At 32.3% G+C, this 25,840-nt stretch overlaps 1 protein-coding gene across 2 annotated transcripts in view; it reads right to left on the bottom strand.

Annotated features, from left to right (window-relative positions):
* The window catches only part of LOC132720213 (IgGFc-binding protein-like), a 57,829-nt gene extending 37,627 nt beyond the window's left edge, over window positions 1-20,202 (bottom strand). Inside the window, exons 1-10 of one of the 2 annotated variants that reach the window (XM_060704299.1) lie at window positions 20,162-20,197; window positions 19,638-19,698; window positions 7,993-9,186; window positions 6,473-6,567; window positions 5,563-5,634; window positions 4,406-4,505; window positions 3,888-3,988; window positions 3,400-3,471; window positions 2,596-2,740; window positions 1,761-1,842 (exon numbers count right to left, since the gene is read on the bottom strand). In XM_060704299.1, coding sequence (XP_060560282.1) covers window positions 1,838-1,842; window positions 2,596-2,740; window positions 3,400-3,471; window positions 3,888-3,988; window positions 4,406-4,505; window positions 5,563-5,634; window positions 6,473-6,567; window positions 7,993-9,186; window positions 19,638-19,698; window positions 20,162-20,176 — 1,860 coding nt within the window. In that variant the 5' untranslated portion in view covers window positions 20,177-20,197 and the 3' untranslated portion in view covers window positions 1,761-1,837. Of the gene's footprint in view, window positions 1-1,760; window positions 1,843-2,595; window positions 2,741-3,399; window positions 3,472-3,887; window positions 3,989-4,405; window positions 4,506-5,562; window positions 5,635-6,472; window positions 6,568-7,992; window positions 9,187-19,637; window positions 19,699-20,161 lie in introns of those variants that run through there. The other variant, XM_060704293.1, reaches the window with a different exon arrangement.
* Window positions 20,203-25,840: the final 5,638 nt, after the last annotated feature.

Here is a 25,840-nt window from a genome sequence, read left to right on the forward strand (position 1 = left end):
TTATTTCCTATATTCATATAGCGGATTATAAAATGCGCATACAAATAATATATTACTACGCGTGTGCATAAAAATAAATCATTGTGCTTTGTCTTTTTATCATATTTCTCGATTCAAATGTAATAGATCTACTAAAGTTCAATTCTAACACGCTTCATACAATTCACCAATCGAACAAATAGGACAGTCAAATGCATTATAAAACAATTTATGCACAGCATAAAAAGGTATGTTTACACGTCATATGACATCAATAAACCAAATGACGTCTGGAAAATAACGTCTACTCATTGTAGTTCAGCGATGCTTTAGCCATTCTCTTTTATATTTGCATGTTTTATTGGAAAAAGATATATACTCAACATCGCTAATTTCGCGTAATCACTTATTGCACGGTTATGGAATATTTCAATGTGACTTTTGTTAAAATTGGTCAAAATTGGCCTATTTTAGTCATACATACATTTTGTATAAACAACAAAGTTTTTGTGCAAAATAAAATAAACGGAAGACAGATCAACATTTCACTTATTTTTGCAAAATGACAACATTAGTTGAAATGTGTGCATATGTCTGAAACAATCATTTTCTTCTTGTTCTTGTTTGTTGAAAAAAATAATTTTCAGTTACAAAATATGATAGTGTGAATTTTTAAAACTGAGCAATATAACATGACGTAATTTTTACTGAATCATGAAAAAACTAGTGTGACACAATTTATCGCGATTTAAATGATGACATTCTGTTTTCAAAATGGCCGACCTATGATCTACGTTTTGACCATTAAATCTAATTTTGATTGAAAATGTTGTTGTTTTCATGTGTCATACAGCAGATTTTTGTACAGTATGTACATTGTTTTGGTTCTTGTTTTAAAAGTATAGTGAACTTATAGGAGCACATTGTATATTATTTCATAATAATCTTATAATTATTTTATTATTAAACTTATACATTTTTTTATTCTGATATATTCTTTATTTCGTTATCACATATGTAGACATATGTTTATAAAAATTATTATGAAATGTAACGTAAATAACTTATGATACTAGTATAGAAATATGACTCCCGCTATGTAATTGTATATGTGTTATGATGATGAACCAAAGTGTTAAAGTCAATTTGGTTCCATAAACTTCGGTTCTGTTCTTTATAAATAAATTATAAAGTGTACAATATTTTTTCCATATGAAAAAAGCTTCAAATTTTCAAAATGTTTAGAAAACCGGAATTAAGAACCGACGTGAAAGAATGAAGTTTTACAGACCAAAGCCATGATAAGTATGAGTATGTATGTGTGCGATTTGGTGTGTGATATCTATTTAAAAGTATTTGAATGCAGAATGCTTATTATATTTTTGAATATTCATCCGATTTTCGAAGACTCTCCCCAAGTCCCTATTGTACATATTGAAACTATGGTCCTACTGTAATATGTGTCAATACATTTGTTGATGAACATGTGTTTAGTTCTGTTACCTAGGTTCTTTATGCATCGTTAGTCATGGAAAGCCAGGAATATGTCACATGTGTTAAAATATAAAAATACAAATTTGGATATAACTAAATCACTTATTAATGTTGTAGTTTGCTTAATCTGACTGGATGGTAGAACTTGATTGCAATAACCACTGTCGCCATCAAAGAGGGCTTGAAATATTTTCCTTTTTTTCATTCAATTTTTTGACGACCTTCAATGATAAAAATTTCTATTTTGTTATACTTCGAATCTCTTGAATGATTAATAAATAAGTAAATTGATGTTATTTTTGTCTTTATTAAGATAAAGTTTTTCTCCCATCACCAAAGAGTAATTTCATGACAACGTCCGAATTCATCCTGAAATAGAAAAAACAATGCATTAATAAGGGAATTGCCAATCTTTAATTTGAACAATAACAGTACGTAGCTAGAATAAGTTAAATCAATTTCATTTACATATTCTCTGTTTTCATTCGAGAAAATAATGCATGATAAATTAGCGGGCAATTCGAAGATACAACATCCATACATATTAATAAGTATCATATATTATAACAAAAATAAACAATTCAAACATATTTATCTGATTATGGTTTACACATTACAATAACCTAATTATAGTAAGGTATTTTTTTTCCTTTTTGTCCGCAGTGATGTTGTGATTGATAGATTACAGACTTCTGTGTTCAGATTTCTTTTTGTGAAAAAAATTTGGAATAGATTGACATTCGTCATCATCATCAATACCATCATCATCATCATCATCGTCATCATCAATATCATCACCCGCAAATATCATTTTTACAGTCCGGACACGAATGTTGGGTTAGTTGGGATGCAAGGACAGACGGACAGTGCAATTTTGATATGCCGCCCTTCGTGGGCATAAAACGTTGGCATATGTTTGCATTCACTATCATCATCATCATCATCATCAATATCATCACCTACATATATCATTGTCCTAATTATCATAATTATTATTATTAACAATCTTCTTCACGTTATGGTTACTTTTCTTATCTATTTTTATGTTGTGAAAAGGAGTATGAGTGCACTTACAAATACATGTAAACTATTTACACATAGAAGTATAACGAAATAGCATACCAACAATGATGACGTCAGTGCCATTTTGTGACGTCTTTGAGCAATCGGAATTGCAAAGGTCAGCGTCACAACAGGTTTTACATACGGGGGTTGATCGTGATTCTCGTGCATATGTGACGTCAGTTTGCCTCTTGTGCGAAATACACTAAAAATGGAAAGTGTAACACCTTATAAAAACCTGTTTCCGTATCGTTTTTAAATTTAGCACTTATATAATAATAGGAACATGAAATTTTTTATAATATCTTTAGCCTCAGGAAAACCATAGGGCTATTCTACATATATATCAAGAACATAAAAGGTCCAAGCCCTTCATCATGAGTGAGTGTTACAGACTGAATTTGGTGGTACTTATTACTTTAATGGAACTGCACAGCACAATCAAACTAAACCGTTTTTTTTTCATCAAATTTACTGTATCTTATTGTAAGTGCAAGTTAAATCTAGATTCTAAAGATGGCATTTCATCCAAAAACGTAGGAGAAACAATTCCCTTAGCCTATTCTGGTTTATTCTGTTTGTTCAATCATGAGGAAAATTACTTTCTGGTGTAAAGGCTTGTATTCTTAACAAACATCATTTGTCAAAAGTTATTTTGTTAGAGAAAAAGATGATTTTGCAATATAAAATCTGATCTTCATAGCAATGATTTTAAAATTTGGAAACCACTTGATATCAATGAAAAACAAGCACTGTTAAATATGAAGTTTTCTTTTTTCATCAGTAACAAAATCGGTATCAATGTTCCAGAAAGACCAGGCAATCATAAAAACGCTAAAGTGTTGTATTTTATATCAACAATACCTGTTTGTTATGGCATTTTGCTGTGTAATGGTCATATACTCCACCCCAGTCATACTTCTCTACGCTACAAACCTTGAAACAAACAAAAAAATATTTAAAGACATTTTATGTTAGGTTTCTTCGTCACATGATGAACTAACAACAAGTTGTTTTTTTTTCAAATTATTACGTAAAGTGAAACCACGTTCATGATTGGTAGTTTTGAAGCTGTTTTTTTTTGTAAATCTTAAATTTTAATAAAAGAGCATATCAAAATATTCGCCCTTTAGCTGATACGTGGACACACTACCATTATTGCACACAAAAAAAGGATTGAAATTTTTGACTGATGCCAGGAGCGTAATCAAAATATAAAGAATGAAATGTTATTTTTATTAAACTAACAAGGGAAAAAAGAAAGCGATTCATCTACAATCATTAATGTTTTTTCTACAAATTTCTATAGTTATGCACTTCTTTAATACGAAGTGTGTAAAATGATGTCTTACCTCGTCTTTCGAACACAGCCTTACTGTCTTACACTCATCCATATTAGAAACATACGAGCAGTCGTAGCATAACGGTCCTCGTAGTTGAGGGGGAGGCAAACCTGAGAAACAATGGTATGATTGGCAAACTATAATCATTAAACTATGAAGTCCTGCACAATCACAGGACGTTTTAAACTTGTTGGCATATTTTCAGCGCGAGACAAGACAGAATTCCGTTTTAAATTGTTGGCGGTTTTTCTTTTTTTTTGCCAGCGCTGCGTGACAGCAGAACCAATCGGAAAACCTCGGGCTACAACAAGAAGCCACTGGAGAAAGCCGATTGTTCCGTTTGCAGCAGAACAAGATATTTATAACGCACAATTAAAGACATAAACAACGTACCATTATATTTTCTATAAATACCGTTTGAGTATTACGAAAGGAAAAGTTCTATGTATATTAATAGTTATTACATATAAATTTGTTATGGTTACTGACTGCAAGTAACAAAAAACGTCAAAAATTGTTTTCTTTACCCTCAGCTCCACAGCCGTTTGAATTGCAAAGTGATGAAGAGCAGCAGTGAACACATTCGGAAGTACTCTGACTTGTTTGTCGTTTCTTACTAGAACATTGCTGTTAATACAAAATGAATCACAACATATATTGAAAAAAAAACTTTTTCTAATAAAGACATTTTGAATTTACTTTACTATCATCAAATGTTTCTATCGAATGAATTCGTGAATGTTCAACTTGATCACCGTTATATACAAGACAAGTCGTTTACTTTTTTAAACCCCGCCGAATACGGGTTATTATTAATCACAAAAAGTTGAGAAAAGGTCATGGACGAGTGCATTCTTTAACATTTCAACATGTCGGTTTCTCTTTCCTTTAGCATTGTTTTGCCCAAATATACTGTATATATACAAAAAAAATAGTAAATAAAAGACAAAAAGTTATTGTAACATTTACAAAAATATTCAATAATTTTTTCTTGAAGGCCATTTGAAGCTCAAGGTCACGAATTAATTGTCAAGTATTTACTCAAGTATTGATGACTTCCATTAAGTTTCGTTAAAATCCAGTAAGTAGTTGTCAAGAAGTATCTTTGGCAGAATATTTCTCTGTATATATAATATATAACAAATCATGGCCAGTTTTATTTTGGGCATGCAGATAATATGCGCATCTTATCTCATTTGCATTCGGGGAATTAACTTGAAAACAAAATTTGGACGGAAGGATGGACGGACTTCTTTAGGGGATAGACTTATGGGTTTTTTTTTGTCTTTTTTAAATACTTCAATCACTTTTTCATACCCCACAATTTATTTTAAACCTAGAATTTGTTCGGAATGAACTGCATAATGTTAAATTTTATTTTATGCAACACATAACCATAATTATAATGTCTATCCTCTAAGATCGGACGTACGGATCTACGGACTGACAATGACAAAACAATATCCTATTTCATAGTCGGAGGATAAAGACATTTCAATCATGGCCTTAATCATGGCCTTAAAGAAAACATTATCTTAAATACAAGCTTGAAAAAAAATCGATTATATTTTCTTTAAATTTGTATTATGGTGAAAACACAACACATTTCACTCTATGTGTGTATGTGTGCGTGCGTGGTTGTGTGTTTCACTGTGTATGTATGTTTAGTTGATTGTTTGTTTACCTCGGAGGCCAAGCATCCGCTGTTGTACTTCACTTGCCCACTGTTGGTTCTATAGGTCTCCACATGACATACCTTAAAATACAAATCACGTATACCATATTTAAATCGCCTATCGTATGTCTGGTCTACGGTGTTCCGTTAGGATCAGCGCGTTTTCTGTGAGAACGAAAAGCGCGAAGAACGCGATACAATGATGACAGTCCATCGTGATATTGTCACCACCGTACTGACGCGCTTAGCTATCGTACAGCAGTACTGTCACCATCGTACTGCCATGCTTCGCGCTTTTCGTTCTCAGATAAAACGCGCTGGCCATAACGGAATACCGTTTTGCCATGGTCAGACTGCATCAAATAACTACTGTGTTTCGTTAGGGTACAAAAGCGCGACAGTACGATGATGACAGTATGACAGTACCATGGCGACAATGCGACAGTACGATACACTGTCACCGTCGAACTGCCGCGCTTTGCAACACTATTGTCGAACTGTCACCATCGTAATGTCCTACTATTTTTGTTTTAGACCTGAACGGGAACACCGTACACAAAACTCTTAATTTTCCTAAATAGTACATCATTTTAGTTATTATTCACATGTAATAATACAGTTTCAATACTATTTTCATACAAAATTGCAATTGCAAGTTCGTGAATTAAATACATTTTAACCTCAGCAATCCGGCCCTATGTAGAGCAATAACGTCTTTGCAACATTAATATATATGTATAGTGCAGCAGTTTCACTGTATAAATTAAAACACATAGGGACACATAAGTTCTTTACCATTAAAGCTTGAATGTCGTCGTTTGCTGTTTACAGTGTAAATATAACTATAAGTCTACAAATGGTTATGATATAAAAATGTCCAAAAAAAAAAAAAATTAAAATTAAAAAAAAAAATTTATACCTGGCCACTCGAACATTTAGTAACGGTGTCACAGAGGTACAAATGTGTCATATCCTTACAGTCGAAACACCTTAGTTCGTCATTCCCTATGCTTTCTGATAATAAAAACAATATGGAAAGAAATACAATTGAGTAATACTATGACAATGTTTAAAAAAATTAGGTTTTTATTAATTTTGCGAACATGTTATAAATATTGTATTCCAAATCAATGATAATCCGGTTTGTATTTATTAAATGTTACCAGCACTTTTATTGTGTGGCCGAGTGGTTAAGGTAGTTGACTTCAAACAACTTGTCTCTCACAGCTGTAGGTTCAAGCCACACCAGCATCTTCGGACTCTTTCATGTGAGAAAGCCAACAGAACACTTCAACAGATAGAAAATGTATTATGATAGTGACAAATACGGCACCTTAATACCGGACTATTTTTCACGTTGGTCATTTATAACTGTGTATAATGTAGCATTTGGTAAAGGAGACAAAACTTTTGGAGACGAAAATTACGTATTCATCCGTCACTCGTGAATTTTATATCTTGACAGTTATATTTCAGTTTCTACAATAACTAATAGAAGTTAGATATTTTGGTTTTACTCTCATTGTCTTTAAACGTATTGGTTTGTTGCAGTCATGTTTTTTTTCCTACACGCAGCGTTTGAAATTCGACCTTCGGTCTCGAGAGATATCAATTTTCCAACGTTGCGAGCAGCAAAATACAAAATCTCAGAAAACTACTACAACATGATATTCAGAATATCTAGAATGAAATATTTTTTATAAAATTTATTAGAGGTAAATATTATGTTATTTCCATAATATCATGGTTGAATCTCAAAAGAGTTGTAATAAAGAATGCCTCACATGCATATTGTATGTATTTATAAGTAAAATGAAATAAGCCGTATAATAATATTATCAGATTATATAGATTTTAATCGTTTATTAACGATTTCATACATGCGCTTTAGCAATTACACACATATTTCTTTCATACATATATTTTGAAATTATTATTTTTAAAAACTTCAAGCATAATATTTAAACTTCAGGCAGCAGACATATAGTTTAAACACATAAAGTAGCTTTTAAAAAAGTGTGTTGTAGTCTCAAAACTTATCCATCAAAATGATGATTATTAATAACAAAATCCGCAATTACTCTCACCTTCACACAGAAATTACTAAACGATCCCACATCACCCGCCATTTATAACCCCTCTCTGTTTAAACAACCTTTCTTAACATTTGATATTCCTTTATTAAATACTGTATGTTTAGATATTGTTTAAATGATACATTATCATGCAAAAACAGTAATTTGTACTAAGAAATGAATGATGTGAAACGAAACATTACTATCCCAGTTAACAGTTCATTAAACATTTAATCATGTATAACAAGAAAACAACTCTAACAAATTAGTACTTATTCGTGAAATGAGAACCAACTATCTGGCTGCAGTTATTAATTATAAATTTAACTTATTTCTAAAAAATGTACTTGCATTTAAATTTTACCTTTGTAAACTTCTATTCCCAGTGGGTATCCGTAAGCATAATCTAAATCACCAAAGCCATACTGTATTGCTCCAAATGTCCTACTTGTCACGTGATACAGATGATATTCGCCGGCTGACAATTTGTATACATTAACAGTAAACGTCTCATTGTTTGCGTGTGTCACATAGCTATGAAAGATATTCCCCATTTGGTTTCCATTGATTCGAAGTCCAGCTATATCCTCAGTTTTTGCAATGATTGTAAGATAATGAGTAAAAGGTTCATTGGTTGCAATCACGGAGAAATGATAGGAGTTTCTATATTGATTGATTGCCGGAACTATAGACATAAATCCGTTGCCAGTATTAGCATCATTCTTACATGTACCGTACAACATGACTTGAACAGGTTGGTTTGCAGAAACATACATTGCGCCATTATCACTTAAAATTTCATAAAAATCACCAGCTTTCAAAAGGAGTTGCTTATTTTGATTCGTTGTATCTCGAAATGTTATAGATGTGTTTTGAGATGAGCTATATATTCGCACTACATATTGTGATTTTGGCGGTACCGGGTGAACGATAAATTCTTGAGCAAAATGTTTGGTAGGTAAAAGTTGTTCCACGAAATATTCTAAATGACCACATGTCGTTTGTGAAGTTCCAGCTTCGTGTCCAGAGAAGACGGCAACAGGTTTATTACTGAAAACAACAGCTCCACTTAAATCATTTAACCGTCGAACGAGATACGTATCAAGTCTATTTAACGTGACTCTTAATGTATTGTTGTCTATATTTACGTTTATAGATGTGTTGTCATGTACTGCTAGGACAAGAAAATTACTGTTATATGAATAACGTTGAAGCGAGTAGCCTGACGAGATTATATATTGAGAAGATAACATGGTAGAAGGTAGTGCTAAAAAACCTTCCCATGTACTGGTTGGATATTTCATAACAGTAAGTGTGACGTCGACATCTGTTGTCACGTGTATACCCTTGTGTTCCACTGTTGTATTTACATTGGTTATGGTGTCACCAGTTACCTTGTACTCTAAACTTTGATTAAAACTACGTGTTGTGTTGATGCCTAAATATGGTATGTATATTGTCGCTGATCCAGCCGTATTTGAGGTAATAAGAAGTGAAAACTGTGGACTATTGTTCCACGCTTTTGGTACACCTATATAAAAGTCTCGACCAAAAGAACCTGAAATAGACATGTAAACGCAATGGTCTAGAATCACGAGAAATATCATAGCGTATTTACATTTAAAATGATCTTGCCAAAAACGGAATTAGTAACTGAGCTAAATGGATTGAAGAGTTTCATTCGTTCATACACATATAATTAAATAAAGAATTAATATTAAAGTGTGTAACAACAATAAGAGATTCCATCCAACAAGAAAAGTTAATAAGATAAAAGAATAATGAGAATTCATAGAGGATATTGAATGAGTTAAGGTTCAATACTGAATTTATTGAACGAGTTGAATAAAATTATATTATGTGAGCCTGCGAGCCTCTGGCGATCTAATTATTATTTTATTCAACGAGTTCAATAAATTCAGTAATGACTCAATACGAATATAATATTGTATTTATCACATACCAAAAATAAAGACTGTTTAAAGTGCAAAAGAATCATTTTTCATAAGCTGACATTTAGCGCATTTTTACACTCTGTTTGTATAACGTAAATGGCGTCACGTCAGAAAATATGCACGGCCGTGCAATACTTTATTTACAGAGTCGCAAAATTGGCACGGGTATGTGATGAAATTGTATATGTTAATCGTCGGACGAGTGCTTAGATTCATTTGTTTATGACAGTCGTTTCGAGGAAAGCTAGTCTATCACATACCCGTGCTGTAAAAATAGTATTGAACGGCCGTGCATATGTTTTGTCGTGACATTTGCGTTAAATTCAAACATAATGTAAAGACCCGTTAAATGTTAGCGTTACACTATAGGTGCGTCAATAAAAAATAATTCTTTTTTCACATTAAACAGTCTTATTTTGGGTATAGAATATTAAATTACAGATTCAAATGAGGTGATTTACAATTTCAAATGAGGTGACTTACAACCAAATGACTTATGCAAATAATCATAAAGGTGAAATGACAAACAATTATACAACTCAAAATTTACTAAGGATCACCGTTTTGACAGTGCATATTTCATTCCTATTATAATCATATTAAAATTCTATTTCCGATACACCTGTATGGGAACCTTATAATCGTGAACTTAAGTTATCGATTTGCCATGTACATCTTGCACGATAAGCACGTGGAAAAGCATACCCATGGAAATTTGGTGTTTTATGGCCATGTGCTTTCACTTAAACGTGTATAAGCAGCAAGACGACTCTCGTTTTATTGTAAAACTGGTGTGCGTGTAAGGACAAAATCTGTTAGAAACAGGTTGCATGATGCTGGGTTGGGGTCACGGAGGCCAGCGATTCGCATTCCTTTGACACAACGCCAAATTCAAGAGCGTTTGCAATGGGCGCAGACTCATGTCACATGGACAGTTAATGATTGGACCCCGGTCCTCTTTGCTGATAATTCAAGGTTTTGTGGGGACTTCACGGACAGACGGGCTAGGGTTTAAAGAAGTCCAAATGATCACTTAGCTCCAGCATGCGTTGCAGAACACGACCGTTTTGGCGGGGGTTCAGTCATGGTGTGGGCGGCAATAAGCGCTCAGGGGAAAACGCACCTACACATTGAAAACTGTACACTGACGTCAGTATGGTACGTCAATGAAATCTTAGACGTCCATGTACGCACGAACGCTGGCGCAGTCGGCTCTGATTCATTCTTATGGATGACAACGCCCGTGCACAGAACAGAGCCCACATCACAAATTGATATCTTGAGGAGGCAACTATAGTCCGCATGGATTGGCCAGCGAGGTCCCCGGATTTAAATCCAATTGAGCATGCTTGGGATATGCTGCAGAAAGCCACATCCAACCAAAACTTTCCGCAACAGGCACACGTCAAGGAACACTTACATTGTCATTATTTTAGTAAAAATCGATTCCTTACTAATTATATTTAATTCCTTTTAATCAATTTTCACATTTATTACAAATACACAAAAGTAACGCACTGCAGAAAAAGTGATCCTTAGCAAATTTTGAGAAGTATACTTAGCCATGTTCTAATAAATAGAGGACATTGAATGAGAGTAAGTTCAATACTGAATGTTTTGAAAGAGCTGAAAAAAATTATATTATGTGAGCCTCTGGCCTCTCATTAAATTCATGTGCTGATGACATGGTCAAACAGAATTCTACGGTATTTTTTCATATATGTAAAAATTGTTTGAAAACCAGTTTTATCTTTGTAATAGATTCCCATTCGTGTTTAAATATTAAAATAGTTTTGATAGATTGTTTACGTTGGGGTAGGATCTGACCCCAAAGCGTCTGTGCAAAGTTTCTTGTTGATACCTCTTGCGGTTTCAGAGTTAACTGTTACATTCCTTGTTTTGGCAACAGCGAAAACTTTAAACGGCTACGTTCACTGAATTATAACATATAGCTAGCTGATTGGTTTATTTGTCTGGGGTTTCCATTTAAAACAAAAGTGAAAGGGCACAACAGAGGGAAATGCACATAGTACTTTTTTATTTTTTACTTTACTGATTTCTGTTACAAAATAATAATGAAGTTGAGATAAAACATTTATAATATATGCAATTCGTAAGTTACAGGGGTATAACAGTGGCTGGGGCGACATTGAGGGATGTTTCTGTTTGGCCTTGGCCTTTTTTTTAACAGAAACATCCCTCAATGTTGCCCCAGCCACTGTTATACTCCCGTTACTTACGAATTTCAAATACTACAAGTACAAATGTTGCTGCAATGCAGCAATTGAGAAGCTCCGCGCAAAAAAAAAATGTGCTCATTACAGATACCTTACCAAATTATTCCTACGCACAGGTCATGTTATATTCAGATTAAGTATTATTAGATTTTTTCCGAATGTTCTGTAAACCATTTTTTGCATAATTATACTTATCTTATGCACTGTCCATAACAGTCCATCGTTAAAAAGAGGGGAAATATTTAATATAAAAAATGCTTTCACTGATGCCTACCTGGTAAGGAAAGTAATTCAATTGAATACAAACAAGACTTACAAGAATTATAAATGTTATGTGACATGACTGTACTGTGTTCTGTTTCAGTAACAGAAGATAGATGATAGAAATATCAGTCTGTTATAATTGTAACAAATATACAAATTGTAACAAAAAGGACTAATATTATAATATTTAGTTATATTACATATATATTTTTCATGTCAAATTAAAAAAATGGTTTCTTTCAATACTGAAAGTAGAACACACTCTGGAATGAAAAAATGGGATGAATTTCCAAAAGACCAAATTCAGGATTTTTTGTTATACACGCGTTACATGGTGATACAGTATTTATCAATATAATAGAAGACTGTTACCTGAATTTAAGGTAGGTATGAGGAAATTCACTTATATCATATTCGTGCAAGACAAAGATATGAAAGCTATTTGACATTGGTGATATACAAAAAAAAACTATTGTAAATTAATTTTTAGGGAGATCAATATATATTTTATGTTGAATTGCTTTAAAACCATTCATAAAAAAACATTACACTTCATGTTCAAACTGCAGATCAATGTTTCTGTTGTTGTCATGATATCTATCTATAACCTATGCTTAAGGTGATTCCGCTTTGTCAGTCACGTTTGTTTTAACTAAAGTCTGTCCAAAGTGAAAGTAGGCCAAAATTCATATAACAACAAAGCTCTTATTGTAAAATGATAAACGATTTGAAAATGCACTTCCAGGTTTATATTTTAAGGACAATTATAAACAAAAATAAAAATGATAACAATAAGAACATTTACCTTGAATGTGCTACATTTCTAAAGACCAAAAACATTCTGTTGCAAAGTTTTATGCACATTTCATGTATTGCAAAATCCTTTTAAAAGTCTGTTTTATTGCCAACAAAAGCTATTTTTTGCAGCAAATACAAAAATCTTTCAAAACTTAATTCCAAATAAATCAGTATCTCATGTCCTTCTAAGCACATGGCCTCCATTATTTTTTGTAAAAAGTAGTGCTAGAAAACAATCATCATTTATAGCCTTATGAACTACAATTAAAATGAAAACACAATCAAACTTTAAAATCTAACCTTTTTATGTGTAACAGGGAAGTGTGTCTGTTTGTCATGTACACAAGAAATAGGTAAATGATGTTTATTTTCATGGTACTACTTTTTTACACACGCCATGGAGGCCATGTTTTTGGCTTGCAGCAGCCCATTTGTTTTGGAAAAGTTGTTCCGGTTAGGTGGTTTCCTGCTTACATTTGTTAGTGCATGATTGAACGAGAAACCAGCTGCAATCGTGCCAATCGCAACTTTTTGGCCCTTTCCGTCACTCTTCTGTTTAATGATTATAGCCGATGTAGTTCCGATTGCAATCGTGACAATTCGGGCGATTCCGTCATACTGCGGAATCAGACGAAGTAATATTACGGAAATCTAAGCTATTTTAGTTACTTCGGTAATCCCAGTTTGTTTATATAAATAGGATTTCTATTTTTACTTGATTTATCGGTTTAAACCGTAATAAATTATAAACGAAATTGTTCCGTTTCAATTCTTTTTCAAGACGCAAAAGTTAGTTTCTTTTATAATTGTTTTTGTCTGTATTAGTTTTATATACAATCAGGTACGTATATTAACATATATACCTGATACAATAAAGGATGGTTACGTCTCCAAAGGGTGGTCTTGCTTACCAAATCACACAGAATATTAGTGCATGATCGAGTTATATTTAGATCTAATGAACGCAGTGAGGTAATCTAAAAATAGCCCATGCATATCATTAACCTTACCACGTTAGCGCATCGTATCTGTGGTCGTGTAGCATAGTTGATACATGCTTATCCACGTAACGAAGTATTTTAGTGCATTTACTTGTCCATAAAGATGCTATATAAATGAAATTAGCAACTGCCAAAACGAATGATTTCTCTGGAAATGAAATGTGCACACTTGTTTCCTTTTCAGTATGATAGAATAGTTAGTATTTTTATGATTGATTATTTTCTTTATAAGTTTTATACAATAGAGAATAGATTTCAAATCGTTTTGACAAAAAATATTCGTTTTTACAAAAAAAAAACAACTAAATAAACACTTTATGATATTCAAATACCGTAATTCAAAAAAAAATTGTGATAATAAATTGAAAAAAAAAAAAAAAAACAATTTTAAAGGGTTGGGATGAAGGCACAACTGTGCAAGCCTTTCCTTTTAAAAGGAAACTTTATTTCAAGGTCAGGTAAACTACTTTCCTAAGATTTATGTTTTTAAAAGTTTTTGTTTGTATTTTCTGCAAAAAGTACCATTTGTTTGCAGTAAAATAGACTTTAAACTGGATTTTGCCATTCATGAAATGTGCATAAAGATTTGCAACAGAATGTTTTTGGTCTTCAGAAATGTAACCCATTCAAGGTAAATTTCTTATTGTTATCATTTTTATTTTTGTTTAAAATAGTCTTTAAAACATAGAATTGGAAGTATACTTGCAAATAGCTCATCTTATAACAAAGTGAGCTTTGTTGATACTACTCTCATTTTGCTCAAATTTTGTGTGAACAAACTTGGCCGACAGGGAGGATAACCTTAAGGCGGGTCCATCCGATCGCAAGGCTACAAAATGCAGCTTTCGCTGTCGAGTACGGACCCCGAAATTGTCAGCATTCATACCATCATCTTTTTTTTTTTTTTTTTTTTAATTGCGTTTATCTAAGGTCGCCGCCGGAAAGCCCATATGGGCTCATCACGGAATGGTAAGCTGTATCAATGGTGCAAGTGAAATGTAACTTAATATACTAAAGTTTAATTATTTCAAAACAACCAATATATCAACATGTTATTATTAAACATTTAATTTCATATATATAAATTGAAAATAATTATCAAAAGCAAAATTGTTAAAATCTTTTGCTTGAAATCTTTTTTATATTGACAAATTCAATCACTAATAGTATACTTGATATGCTGTGTGTAAATGTATTTCAAAATGTAACAAATTATAATTTCATGTACTACTAAAAAGGGAAATAACAAATGTATAACATTTATAGCTATTTATAGCTTTCGAATTTATGTAACAGCAGAACTGCTTTCCGGTTCTCATTCATTAATATGACATGCTGCGAATCATCGACGGGGAAACCAATATAGAAATCGAAAGGAGTTCATGAATGCGGATTTACCTTTAGCTGTTAATCGAAAGGATTTATTGCTCAAATCCGGGCCCATGGACAAAAAAATAGTAAACACAAATAGCTCCGCGCCTGTGGGCGCAGAGCAATAACTACAACTAAGTAAAAACTTGCGTTCTTGTCATATGCTTGACTGATTACTTTGGTCTGCCTTTTTAGAAAATGCTTGCGTCTTTGAAAAACAACCTGGACGATTACGTGGCTATGTGTCATTTAACATAATTAACGCATTCGTAATTTCATGAAATTAATAATCCTGTGTATTATAACTAAGGTTGCTACCACACTTGAAATCTTATACATTGTATATGTATAAAATTATGCTTCTTAAACAATTTTCAAACCTCGAAGAATTTGTAAAATACTACTGCAAATATTTGTCCACGTTATAATTATGTAATCATTAAAATATATGCATTCATTTCTTTTTGAATTATTTGATTTAGACTTTATGAAAAATAAATTTATAATTACCTCCCTTTATTAACATAAAATGTAAATTTCGGTAATATCTTTACAAATAATGCTTTGGAAACTTACAATATTGATATATCTTCATGTGAGCATTATATTTATGATATAAAACCATAAAAATGTGTTGCAGGATCTTTAAGTTATATTTATGTCCTTGCAAGATATATATGTGTTTATATATCTTATCTATATATATGTTTGGGTGGAATCAAGGTAGAAAGTCCCTATTTGGAAAGTTTAAGATATTTTTAAACTGATTTCTTAGGCAAGTGGTTGCTTAATACAGGTGGATATAAAGGCAAGTCAAACTGTATTTTCGAAAGACATGACAAGTGTTTACCTTGATGAGATCACTACAAACGGGCTAGGTAAACATAATTGTGGAGCATTTACTTTGCTTTCAAATGAATATCATCAATGCGAAAAAAATGCAGACTCGTATGACCTAGAATTAAGTTTATTCCGTAGTAAAGATATTTTGATTTAGTAATAATCTTCAAATCAGGCTGACATCGGATGACGCACTGTAACGGACATATTTTCGAACATTTGTGACAGAAATTGTCATAAAAATTCAATTTTAAAATTTATCGCCAGTTTGAATATGTGTCTGACATTCGGTCCTGCACCTCATTTCATGTTCAAGACCAGTCTGACTTGCAAAACGGTCAGACAGGTTTGCCGAAGACTGCGACACGGGGGAGGAACTGTTATACAGAGGATGGGGTTCTTTTATAACTTGTGATAACTGTCACGGTGTTCCTGGGAAACGTTACAAATTTCGTCGGCAAACAATCGCCAAAAATGATATTTTTTCATCTTTAAATGCTTAAATATTGCATCATGATTTTTTATAGTACATTTTTCAACGAGATGACAATACAATTTGTTATTTTTTAAAGATGTCAGTCATCTGTTATCCACTTAGTTTCTTTTCTTATTAATTCTTTTTTTTTTAACATAACTGGACTTGCAGGACTCTCCATGTTGCGGAAGATTATTGCATACATTTATACTAAACAAAGTTAAGTTAAACTAAAGATTGGTTGCCATATCTTTAGAATCATTCTTATCCAAATGTCCGAAAGTATTACCATGTGCGTTGATATTTCCTTTACAGTAAAATGTAAAATCTTCTGTCAATGTTTGATGGGCATCCCCCGATATAATCTAAGTAGAGGAAACTCTTGTACTTTAATATATAACAAAAATACGAGTATATGGTCGAACTTTGTTCTCTCGAACCCGGAGGGCGCGTCGAGAGATGGATAGTTAGAGCCAATTCTTTTCATGTAAGGCTTGAAGGTTATCCTAGTTATACTTATTAATGTGATATAATATGCTACAAATTACTTAGCCGCTAGATCAGGGAAGCACAACTGTATATTGTCTGCTGAAGAAAGGTGGTTGCTTTAAACACGTGTAACTAAGAACAAACAATAAGTTTTTTTAATAACATTTTTCCTTGGCGGTTTAAGCCATGATACGGCTGAATACAGGTGACCGCTGATTCAGGTTTTACTGTAGATAACGTTTCATCTGTTTATTCTTTGCATACTTTATACTACCGACTCAAAACAAACATTTTATAATTTTTGTGCAAAGGATAAGCGTACTACGTTTTATAATGATTTATCTCCTCATTGAATAATAAAAAGCTAAAATGTGCCCTAACTAAACGCAAGAAACACAATGGCAATAACACAAGTTATTAGAAGAACTCTTCTGGGAAATTTGAAATATCGGGCATATATTTGTTAGCCGGGGCTCAATGTTTGCAACTTTCAATTGAATACATCAAGGAAGAAGATCATAAATGAACTGGTCACTATGTACGAATGAGCAAATAATTTAGAAATTTTACTATAAACTATTTAAAGAATTTAAACAAAGGGAGGTGAAAAATGAGCCATAAAGTTGTTGTTTTTTTCTGACACATTATACAATATGTAAGGCAAGCTTAAACATCAAAGTTTAATTTAGCACCTCAAACATAAAAATTACTACAGTTAAACTTTGTTCGCTCGAACTCGGATCGCTCGAATACCTCCCGTCGCTCGAACTCATCGCCCAGTCCCGGCAAAATTCCTATATAATATATATTGTTCTACCTCGGATCGCTCGAACACCGATCGCTCGAACTCTCGAACCTGATATCTGGTTCCTTCGGCATAAATATAGTGTAAATCACACCATTTCGGTTGAACACAGACAACAAAAGTTGTGGTTCGACATTTTCTAAATAATTGACTGTCGGTGACACATGTGTTTAACACCCCGTGATCGTGATAAAAACAATTAAGGTTAATTGATACAAAATAAAAGGTGTTGTAACCGATTTGCTTGTTATGATAAAATTGTATATTGCCGTCTTTAATAACGATAAAACGAAAATAACTCCTGAAATGCGCTTAAGTCAATAAATAAATGACGTTTACCCTACAACTGTGGTTCATGTAACGTGAATTGTAACAATGTAATCTTTTTACAGAGTGATACTTGTGCGTGTGTTTATTTTAGTAAATGACTACAAATAGCTGCTGCTGTAAAATGTTGTTGTTTTTTCAAGATTTTTTAATTCATTGTTTAAAATAAATTCATCCCATAATAAACTTATAAATATATTTTGAACACTGTTCACAGTTTGGATAATGATCGCCCAATTGAACTAAACCATTTACAATATGCATGAATACAGATTAACACAGAGTACCGTTAACTCTGTTTTCAAAAGGAAAATAATTCTTAATATGACATATTTTAGAAACAAATGTACTAACAAACAATTATATTGACGTATTTATCATTTGACCGATGTAAGCTTGAAAACCTTTAGGCCTATGTTCTATGTAATAATAGTTCAACCTCGGTTGGCTCGAACTACCGATCTCTTGAACAAATTGCACAGACCCCCGAGTTCAAGCGAACGAAGTTCGACTGTATTTGTTTCTTCGGTATATAGAAAAGTTTTCCGACGAAATTCGTAACGTTTTCCAGGAAATTCGTGACAGATATCAGAAAAACTTGTGACAACACACCGTACAATCAAATTGGCAAACAGCAGTTCAAGCGTCGACAGCTTAACCAGTATATACATGTCGGCGCAGGAAATACATTTGACGGACGGTAAGTATTCATCTATGTTTAACATATCCCAACTGTGTTCGAGTAATTAATGTTATGGATTCATAGTTAACATCCAAAGAAGCATGCTAACAAATTTCTGACCCTGTGCAAGCTTTACTTCACGTGAATTTTGACTGAAAATGACCTTTCCTGCGCCGACATGTACGTGTATTTACTGGGACAGCTGTCGACGCTTGAACTGCTTTCTGCCAGATTGATTGTATGGTGTGCCTATGGTGATTCCAAGTTATACACAATCCTAACGAGAACGTACGCAGTAAGTTAAAGATGTCCTATACTGTATCAAAATGTGAAAGATTTGTAGGTACCAGCAATCTCTCAGGATAGTTTTGTGTTTTTTTCTTGTAATTATTTCATACGTGCCATTTATTAGTTTTTAATTACAATGTAATCGGAAGTATATAAATTGACATTGATAATAAAGATTGTTTCTGTACTTTGTTCAAGTTTTTATCAATTTGTATTCACGTGCGTTTAATACCTAGTTTATTGGGGTCGAATTGCCGTTATTTTATTAATTGCATTACGACAAAATGTCTGATCAAATGGGCATAAAGAAGTAAATGTAGAAATTGACGTAGCAGTGAAATAAATAAAGTTTTATTGAAGGATAGATATATTTTCATATGTTGTTTTATCATAACAATGTTAACATGACTAACATTGGAAAATGATAAAGAACATGCCTTGAATGACGCAACATTTTTTTTTATACTTTAATCTTACCTGTGCATCGTGTTTGTCCAAACGAATAAACCAAAATGATTGTAAGTAGCAGTACACGGTTCTGAAATAATTGTTAGAAATATTTAATGCTGGACTGAGAATGGCAAATTTATTGCTCCCCACCCCTTCAAGTGAGCATAAATTCATATTGCTTTGGGACTTAACCTTTGCTAGTCTTTCGAAACAGTGTAGCAAAATAAATTTTATTGAAGAAATGTACATTCTAGTTTTATCTAGATCTGGGACTAATAGTGTAACTTTCTGTCCCAGTCTAGATGCGTCCCATAATTTTGTTTCTTGACTCTTGCTTTATTTCGACAGATTAGATACTATAAATGACATGAATGAATTAGATAAATTACAAGAGCAAAACGCGACGCTTGTTTACATAAAGAGTCAATAATCATGTTGATTTCAACAACTTGAAAGCGATATCAAATAAGCAATTTTGCCAGTCCGGAATTAAAATACAAACAGCTTTGTGTTTTGTCAAATTTTCAAGTAAAAGCAAGTAAAAAACATACCATTGTAGAAAACATCTTGTCAAGGAGAAAGAATCTCACTATGTAATAATCGCTATAATTTAATAATGACCTAATTGATAAGGAAATTCTTAAGAGATAACATGACCTCAGTAGCCAGTTATAAACATAGTTACAAAGACAAGAAAACGTGACTCTTCCGATGACATTAATGCTTTCCAGTACGATCTGCTATACGTGATTTTAGATATTAGCTTTCAACCACATGTTTGAGTACGTAAATTTATACTTAGAAGATGACTGCTATTTACATTGATAGTTCACACCGGTGTAAATTATCGTATGGCTTTCAAGGAAATTAAAGAAATTTTCATATGACATATTCTATATTTATATGCGAACTGTCACATTCACTTTAAAAGAACTGTTTTGGAAAAATGATATATCTAATAATTCACAGTAAAAAATCAATTTGAAATTTTATGTGATTTCAGATTACAACCATAGGAAACAAAATAGTCACATATTTTTCAACATTACAGTGTGAGCTACAAATTATGGACATATTTATGACTGAACAAATTTCACATTTACAGTTGTCTTGTACTTTCAGTGTGACTTGCACTACATTTTACTAATATCTATCATTATGTGGAGTTTTAATCATAATCCTTCAATATGTTTTGTTCAATTTATTCAAGCATTTTTTTTAACCTAAAAGGAGGTAATTAAAAATTAAGGATTTTTTTTTGTTCTTTGACAATGCACTTCTCTTTCTGGTCTCTAGATAAAATAAAATTACTTCAATACTTTTATTTTTTCTACGGACAGACAAGGGATTGACAATAAGCTCTTTCATAGGGAAGCCTTATATAAAGATTGAAATTCACTTGATTCGATTGTTGTATGAGGCGATTGATGTCTATTTTTTTTAATTTAAGGGTTTCCGCCACTTTGGAGGGCCTGCAGAGATTATCCTTTTGTGTACGTAGATAATTGATGTAATCATGGTGTAGATAATTATTGTGATCATGGTGTAGATAATTGATGTGATCATGGTGTAGATAATTGATGTGATCGTGATATAAATAATTGATATGGTTATAATGTAGATAATAACTGACGTGATCATTGTGTAGATAATTGATGTGATCATTGTGTAGATAATTGATGTGATCATTGTGTAGATAATTGATGTGATCATGGTGTAGATAATTGATGTGATTGTGGTGTAGATAATTGATGTGATCATGGTGTAGATAATTGATGTAATCATTGTGTAGATAATTGATGTGATGATGGTGTAGACAATTGATGTGATCGTGGTGAAGATAATTGATGTGATCATGGTGTAGCTAATTGATGTGATCATGGTGAAGATAATTGATGTGGTCATGGTGTAGCTAATTGATTTGACCATGGTGTAGATAATTGATGTGATCGTGGTGTGGATAATTGATGTTATCATGGTGTAGATAATAAATGTGATCACAGTGTAGATAACTGATGTGACCATGGTGTAGATAATTGATGTGATCATGGTGTAAATAATAGATGTGATCATGGTGTTGATAATTGATTTGATCATGGTGTAGATAATTGATGTGATCGTGGTGAAGATAATTGATGTGATCGTGGTGAAGATAATTGATGTGATCATGGTGTAGATAATTGATGTAATCGTGGTGTAGATAATTGATGTGATCATGGTGTAGATAATTGATGTGACCATGGTGTAGATAATTGATGTGATCATGGTGTAGATAATTGATATGATCGTAGTGTAGATAATTGATGTGATCGTGGTGTAGATAACTGATGTGATCGTGGTGTAGATAATTGATGTGATCATGGTGTAGATAATTGATGTGATCATGGTATAGATAATTGATGTTATCATGGTGTAGATAATTGATGTGACCATGGTGAAGATAATTGATGCGATCATGGTGTAGATAATTGGTGTAATCATGGTGTGGATAATTGGTGTAATCATGGTGTAGATAATTGATGTGATCGTGGTGTAGATAATTGATGTGATCATTGTGTAGATAATTGATGTGATCATGGTGTAGATAATTGATGTGATCATGGTGTAGATAATTGATGTGATCATGGTGTAAATAATTGATGTGATCATGGTGTAGATAATTGATGTAAACATTGTGTAAATAATTGATGTGATCATGGTGTAGATAATTGATGTGATCTAGTGTAGACGATTGATGTGATCATGGTGTAGATAATTGATGTGATCATGGTGTAGATAATTGATGTGATCATGGTGTAGCTAATTGATGTGATCATGGTGTAAATAATTGATGTGATCATGGTGTAGCTAATTGATGTGATCATGGTGTAAATAATTGATGTGATCATGGTGTAGATAATTGATGTAAACATTGTGTAAATAATTGATGAGATCATGGTGTAGATAATTGATGTGATCTAGTGTAGACGATTGATGTGATCTAGTGTAGACGATTGATGTGATCATGGTGTAGATAATTGATGTGATCATTATGTAAATTATTGATGTGATCGTGGTGTAGATAATTGATGTGATCTAGTGTAGACGATTGATGTGATCATGGTGTAGATAATTGATGTGATCATTATGTAAATTATTGATGTGATGTGGTGTAGATAATTGATGTGATCATTATGTAGATTATTGATGTGATCGTGGTTAATATGTCATAAATAAACTTCACCTATTTGTTTTATTTCATATGTTTCTGAATACAAGTAGTATTCTAGCACGAGTCATTATCGTTGTTAAATTTAAAGAAAATGTTAATACAAATGAAAACTTCTGAAGAGACGGGGCTTCTCCTGCAGGTGTAACATAATTTTTTACACCGTTAAAAACAAACACCATGGGACAAAAATATTTAAAGAGGCAAGTCATTGCCATTGTAAAGAAGGTTTTTTATGGTGTTTTCTTTTCAATAATTGGACTTACAACTCAAATTTCTGTTTCAAAACAGCAAATATTTTTATAAAAAGAAGTTGTTTTGATGAAATTGAAAAAAGTGCATTAAATACGCTGCCCAAAACATGGTTTGAAATACTTCATTGCAATGCATCCTCAAGTAAAGCGCAAAATTGTAAGAGACGTTCTTGAAAAAAAGTACATTTTCTATTGAGGTTGGAAGAAGGCATAGTATTTCAGTACCAGAAACAAAATTTCAATTGTGTCACATACATATTGGTGATGAATTTCATTATGTACTGGAATTGATGATAGAAATTATTTTTGTTAAAGCATATTATTATAGACATCCAAATATACTGAAAAAAATACATTCAATTATTAAACAGTATTAACCAACAAAATTGAATTAATCAAATTATGTTTCTAGAGATAATAATGAAAAATGTTAAAGTAAGCTATAATTAATAAATGTTATTTAATGATAAAAAAGTGTTTCAAACAATTATAAATGCATGAATATGTTTAAATGTATATAAATATGGTGTATATATATGTTAGGAAATCTTTGTGAGAATGAAAGGTCAAGAACCTATTGTATATGTATATTTAACATATCTTTTTGGCTTGCAGTTGGAAAACTTGTTCCGGTTAGGTGGTTTCCTGCTTACATCTGTTGGTGCATGATTGAACGGGAAACCAGCTCCAATCGTGCCAATCGCAACTTTTCGGCCTTTTCCGTCACTCTTCGGATTAATGATAATAGCCGATGTAGTTCCGATTGCAATCGTGACAATTCGGGCGATTCCGTCATACTGCGGAATCAGACGAAGTAATATTACGGAAATCTAAGCTATTTTAGTTACTTCGGTAATCCCAGTTTGTTTATATAAATAGGATTTATATTTTTACTTGATTTATCGGTTTAAACCGTAATGGTGAGGTAATCTAAAAATAGCCCATGCATATCATTAACCTTCCCACTCCTCGCAGCGGTTACTTCCCCTGATCTGTACAGTTAAAGCACAGACACTTGGGGTTTGGAGCTCAAAACGCCTTTATAATCCAAATAAAATGCATATTTGTCAATCCCAGCACATGTACTGATCATATATATAAAAAAACTTAATATAAGCCGTTTTGAAAAAAAATCATATTTCAACATCTATAATAATACACATTATAGATGTTGAAATATGAATTTTTTTCAAAACGGCTTATATTAAGTTTTTTTGATATATATGATCAGTACATGTGCTGGGATTGACAAATATGCATTTTATTTGGATTTTAAAGGCGTTTTGAGCTCCAAACCCCAAGTGTCTGTGAGTTAAAGTAGCAAAGCGTGACGTAACAGTTGTGAGGAGTTTGGTGCTGATATCGTCTATTTGTGATCGTGTAACATAGTTGATACATGCTTATTAATTGGTACCACGTAACGAAGTATTTTAGTGCATTTACTTGTCTATAAAGCAAAGGAATGATTTCGCTGAAGGGGAAATGAAATGTGCACACTTGTTTTCCTTCAGTATCACGTTAGTATTTTTACGATTGATCATTTTCTTTATTAGTTTTATACAATAGAGAATAGATTTCAAATCGTTTTGACAAAAAATATTCGGTTTTCCAAAAAAAATCCAACTAAATAAACCCTTTATGATATACAAATACCGTAATTAAAAAAAAAATGTGATAATAAATTGAGACCAAAAAAACACACAATTTTAAAGGGTTGGGATGAAGGCACAACTGTGCAAGCCTGTCCTTTTAAAAGGAAACTTTATTTATGCTAAATTAACTGGCATGCATGCTATAAGTTTTCTTACATTTCGTTTCGGTAAGATTTCTTGCCAAAAGCATAAGCATGTCAATTATTAACAAACAAACAAAAAACGTCTTCATTTTTTGCACTGGCTTTGAAATAAATAAACATCAGAAAATAAAGCCAAAAGAAACAAAAATGAATAAAAACAGCAATAATAATAATAAAATAAGTTCAATAGCAAATTGCCTTTATATTTTGATTACTGTATAGGTAAATACTAAGACGCAATCTGCATATACATTTGTTAACTCATCAACCATCTATTGTATAAGACGACTGGTATCCCATTCATTATATTAATAATACGGTATATCTACAGATGTATATATTTTTACTTACTTGTATTTTTTCTTTACAGTAAAGGAAACAATTAAACAAGCAATATCTATGATATTAACAATTTAATGTTAACACTTACGTTTTCCAATGACAACAGCACGGCAACACTAAGATTTCGGTATATCTAGCCATTGCACCAAATTTCATAGTGAAGTGTATCCAAAATCACTTGATATAGATTAATCCAAACTTTAGAACACTGCTTAATTCCAATAGAAATAAATCCATAAACACTTTCTGTGAGTTACCAAAAACCCACGTGAGACCACGTAACTTAAAGATAAGGAAATCCGCACTTCTTATAAAAGCAGACCATATTATGCATGACAGATGTCAAAAGATGATTACATGAAATAGACATCATTTTATGTTATGCTCAGACTATTAATAACACGTGGTCAAATATAATTAAAATATCAGAAAAAGTATTTTATATATATTACTTATCCTGCAGAATCATTACACTCGATAAATTACTTCCCTACTGAACGAAAGAAGAAAATAAAAACAAACAATACTAGTAGATGGTTAATCTTTTTTATGTATTGTGATTGCTCTCTGCAAAAATGACTTGCCATGTACATACTGCTGTTTTTACAAATGTAAATTGTTTATATACCTT

Source organism: Ruditapes philippinarum, unplaced genomic scaffold, assembly GCF_026571515.1.
Source record: "Ruditapes philippinarum isolate M1 unplaced genomic scaffold, ASM2657151v2 ctg9268_1_1_1_1, whole genome shotgun sequence".
Lineage (NCBI taxonomy): Eukaryota > Metazoa > Mollusca > Bivalvia > Venerida > Veneridae > Ruditapes > Ruditapes philippinarum.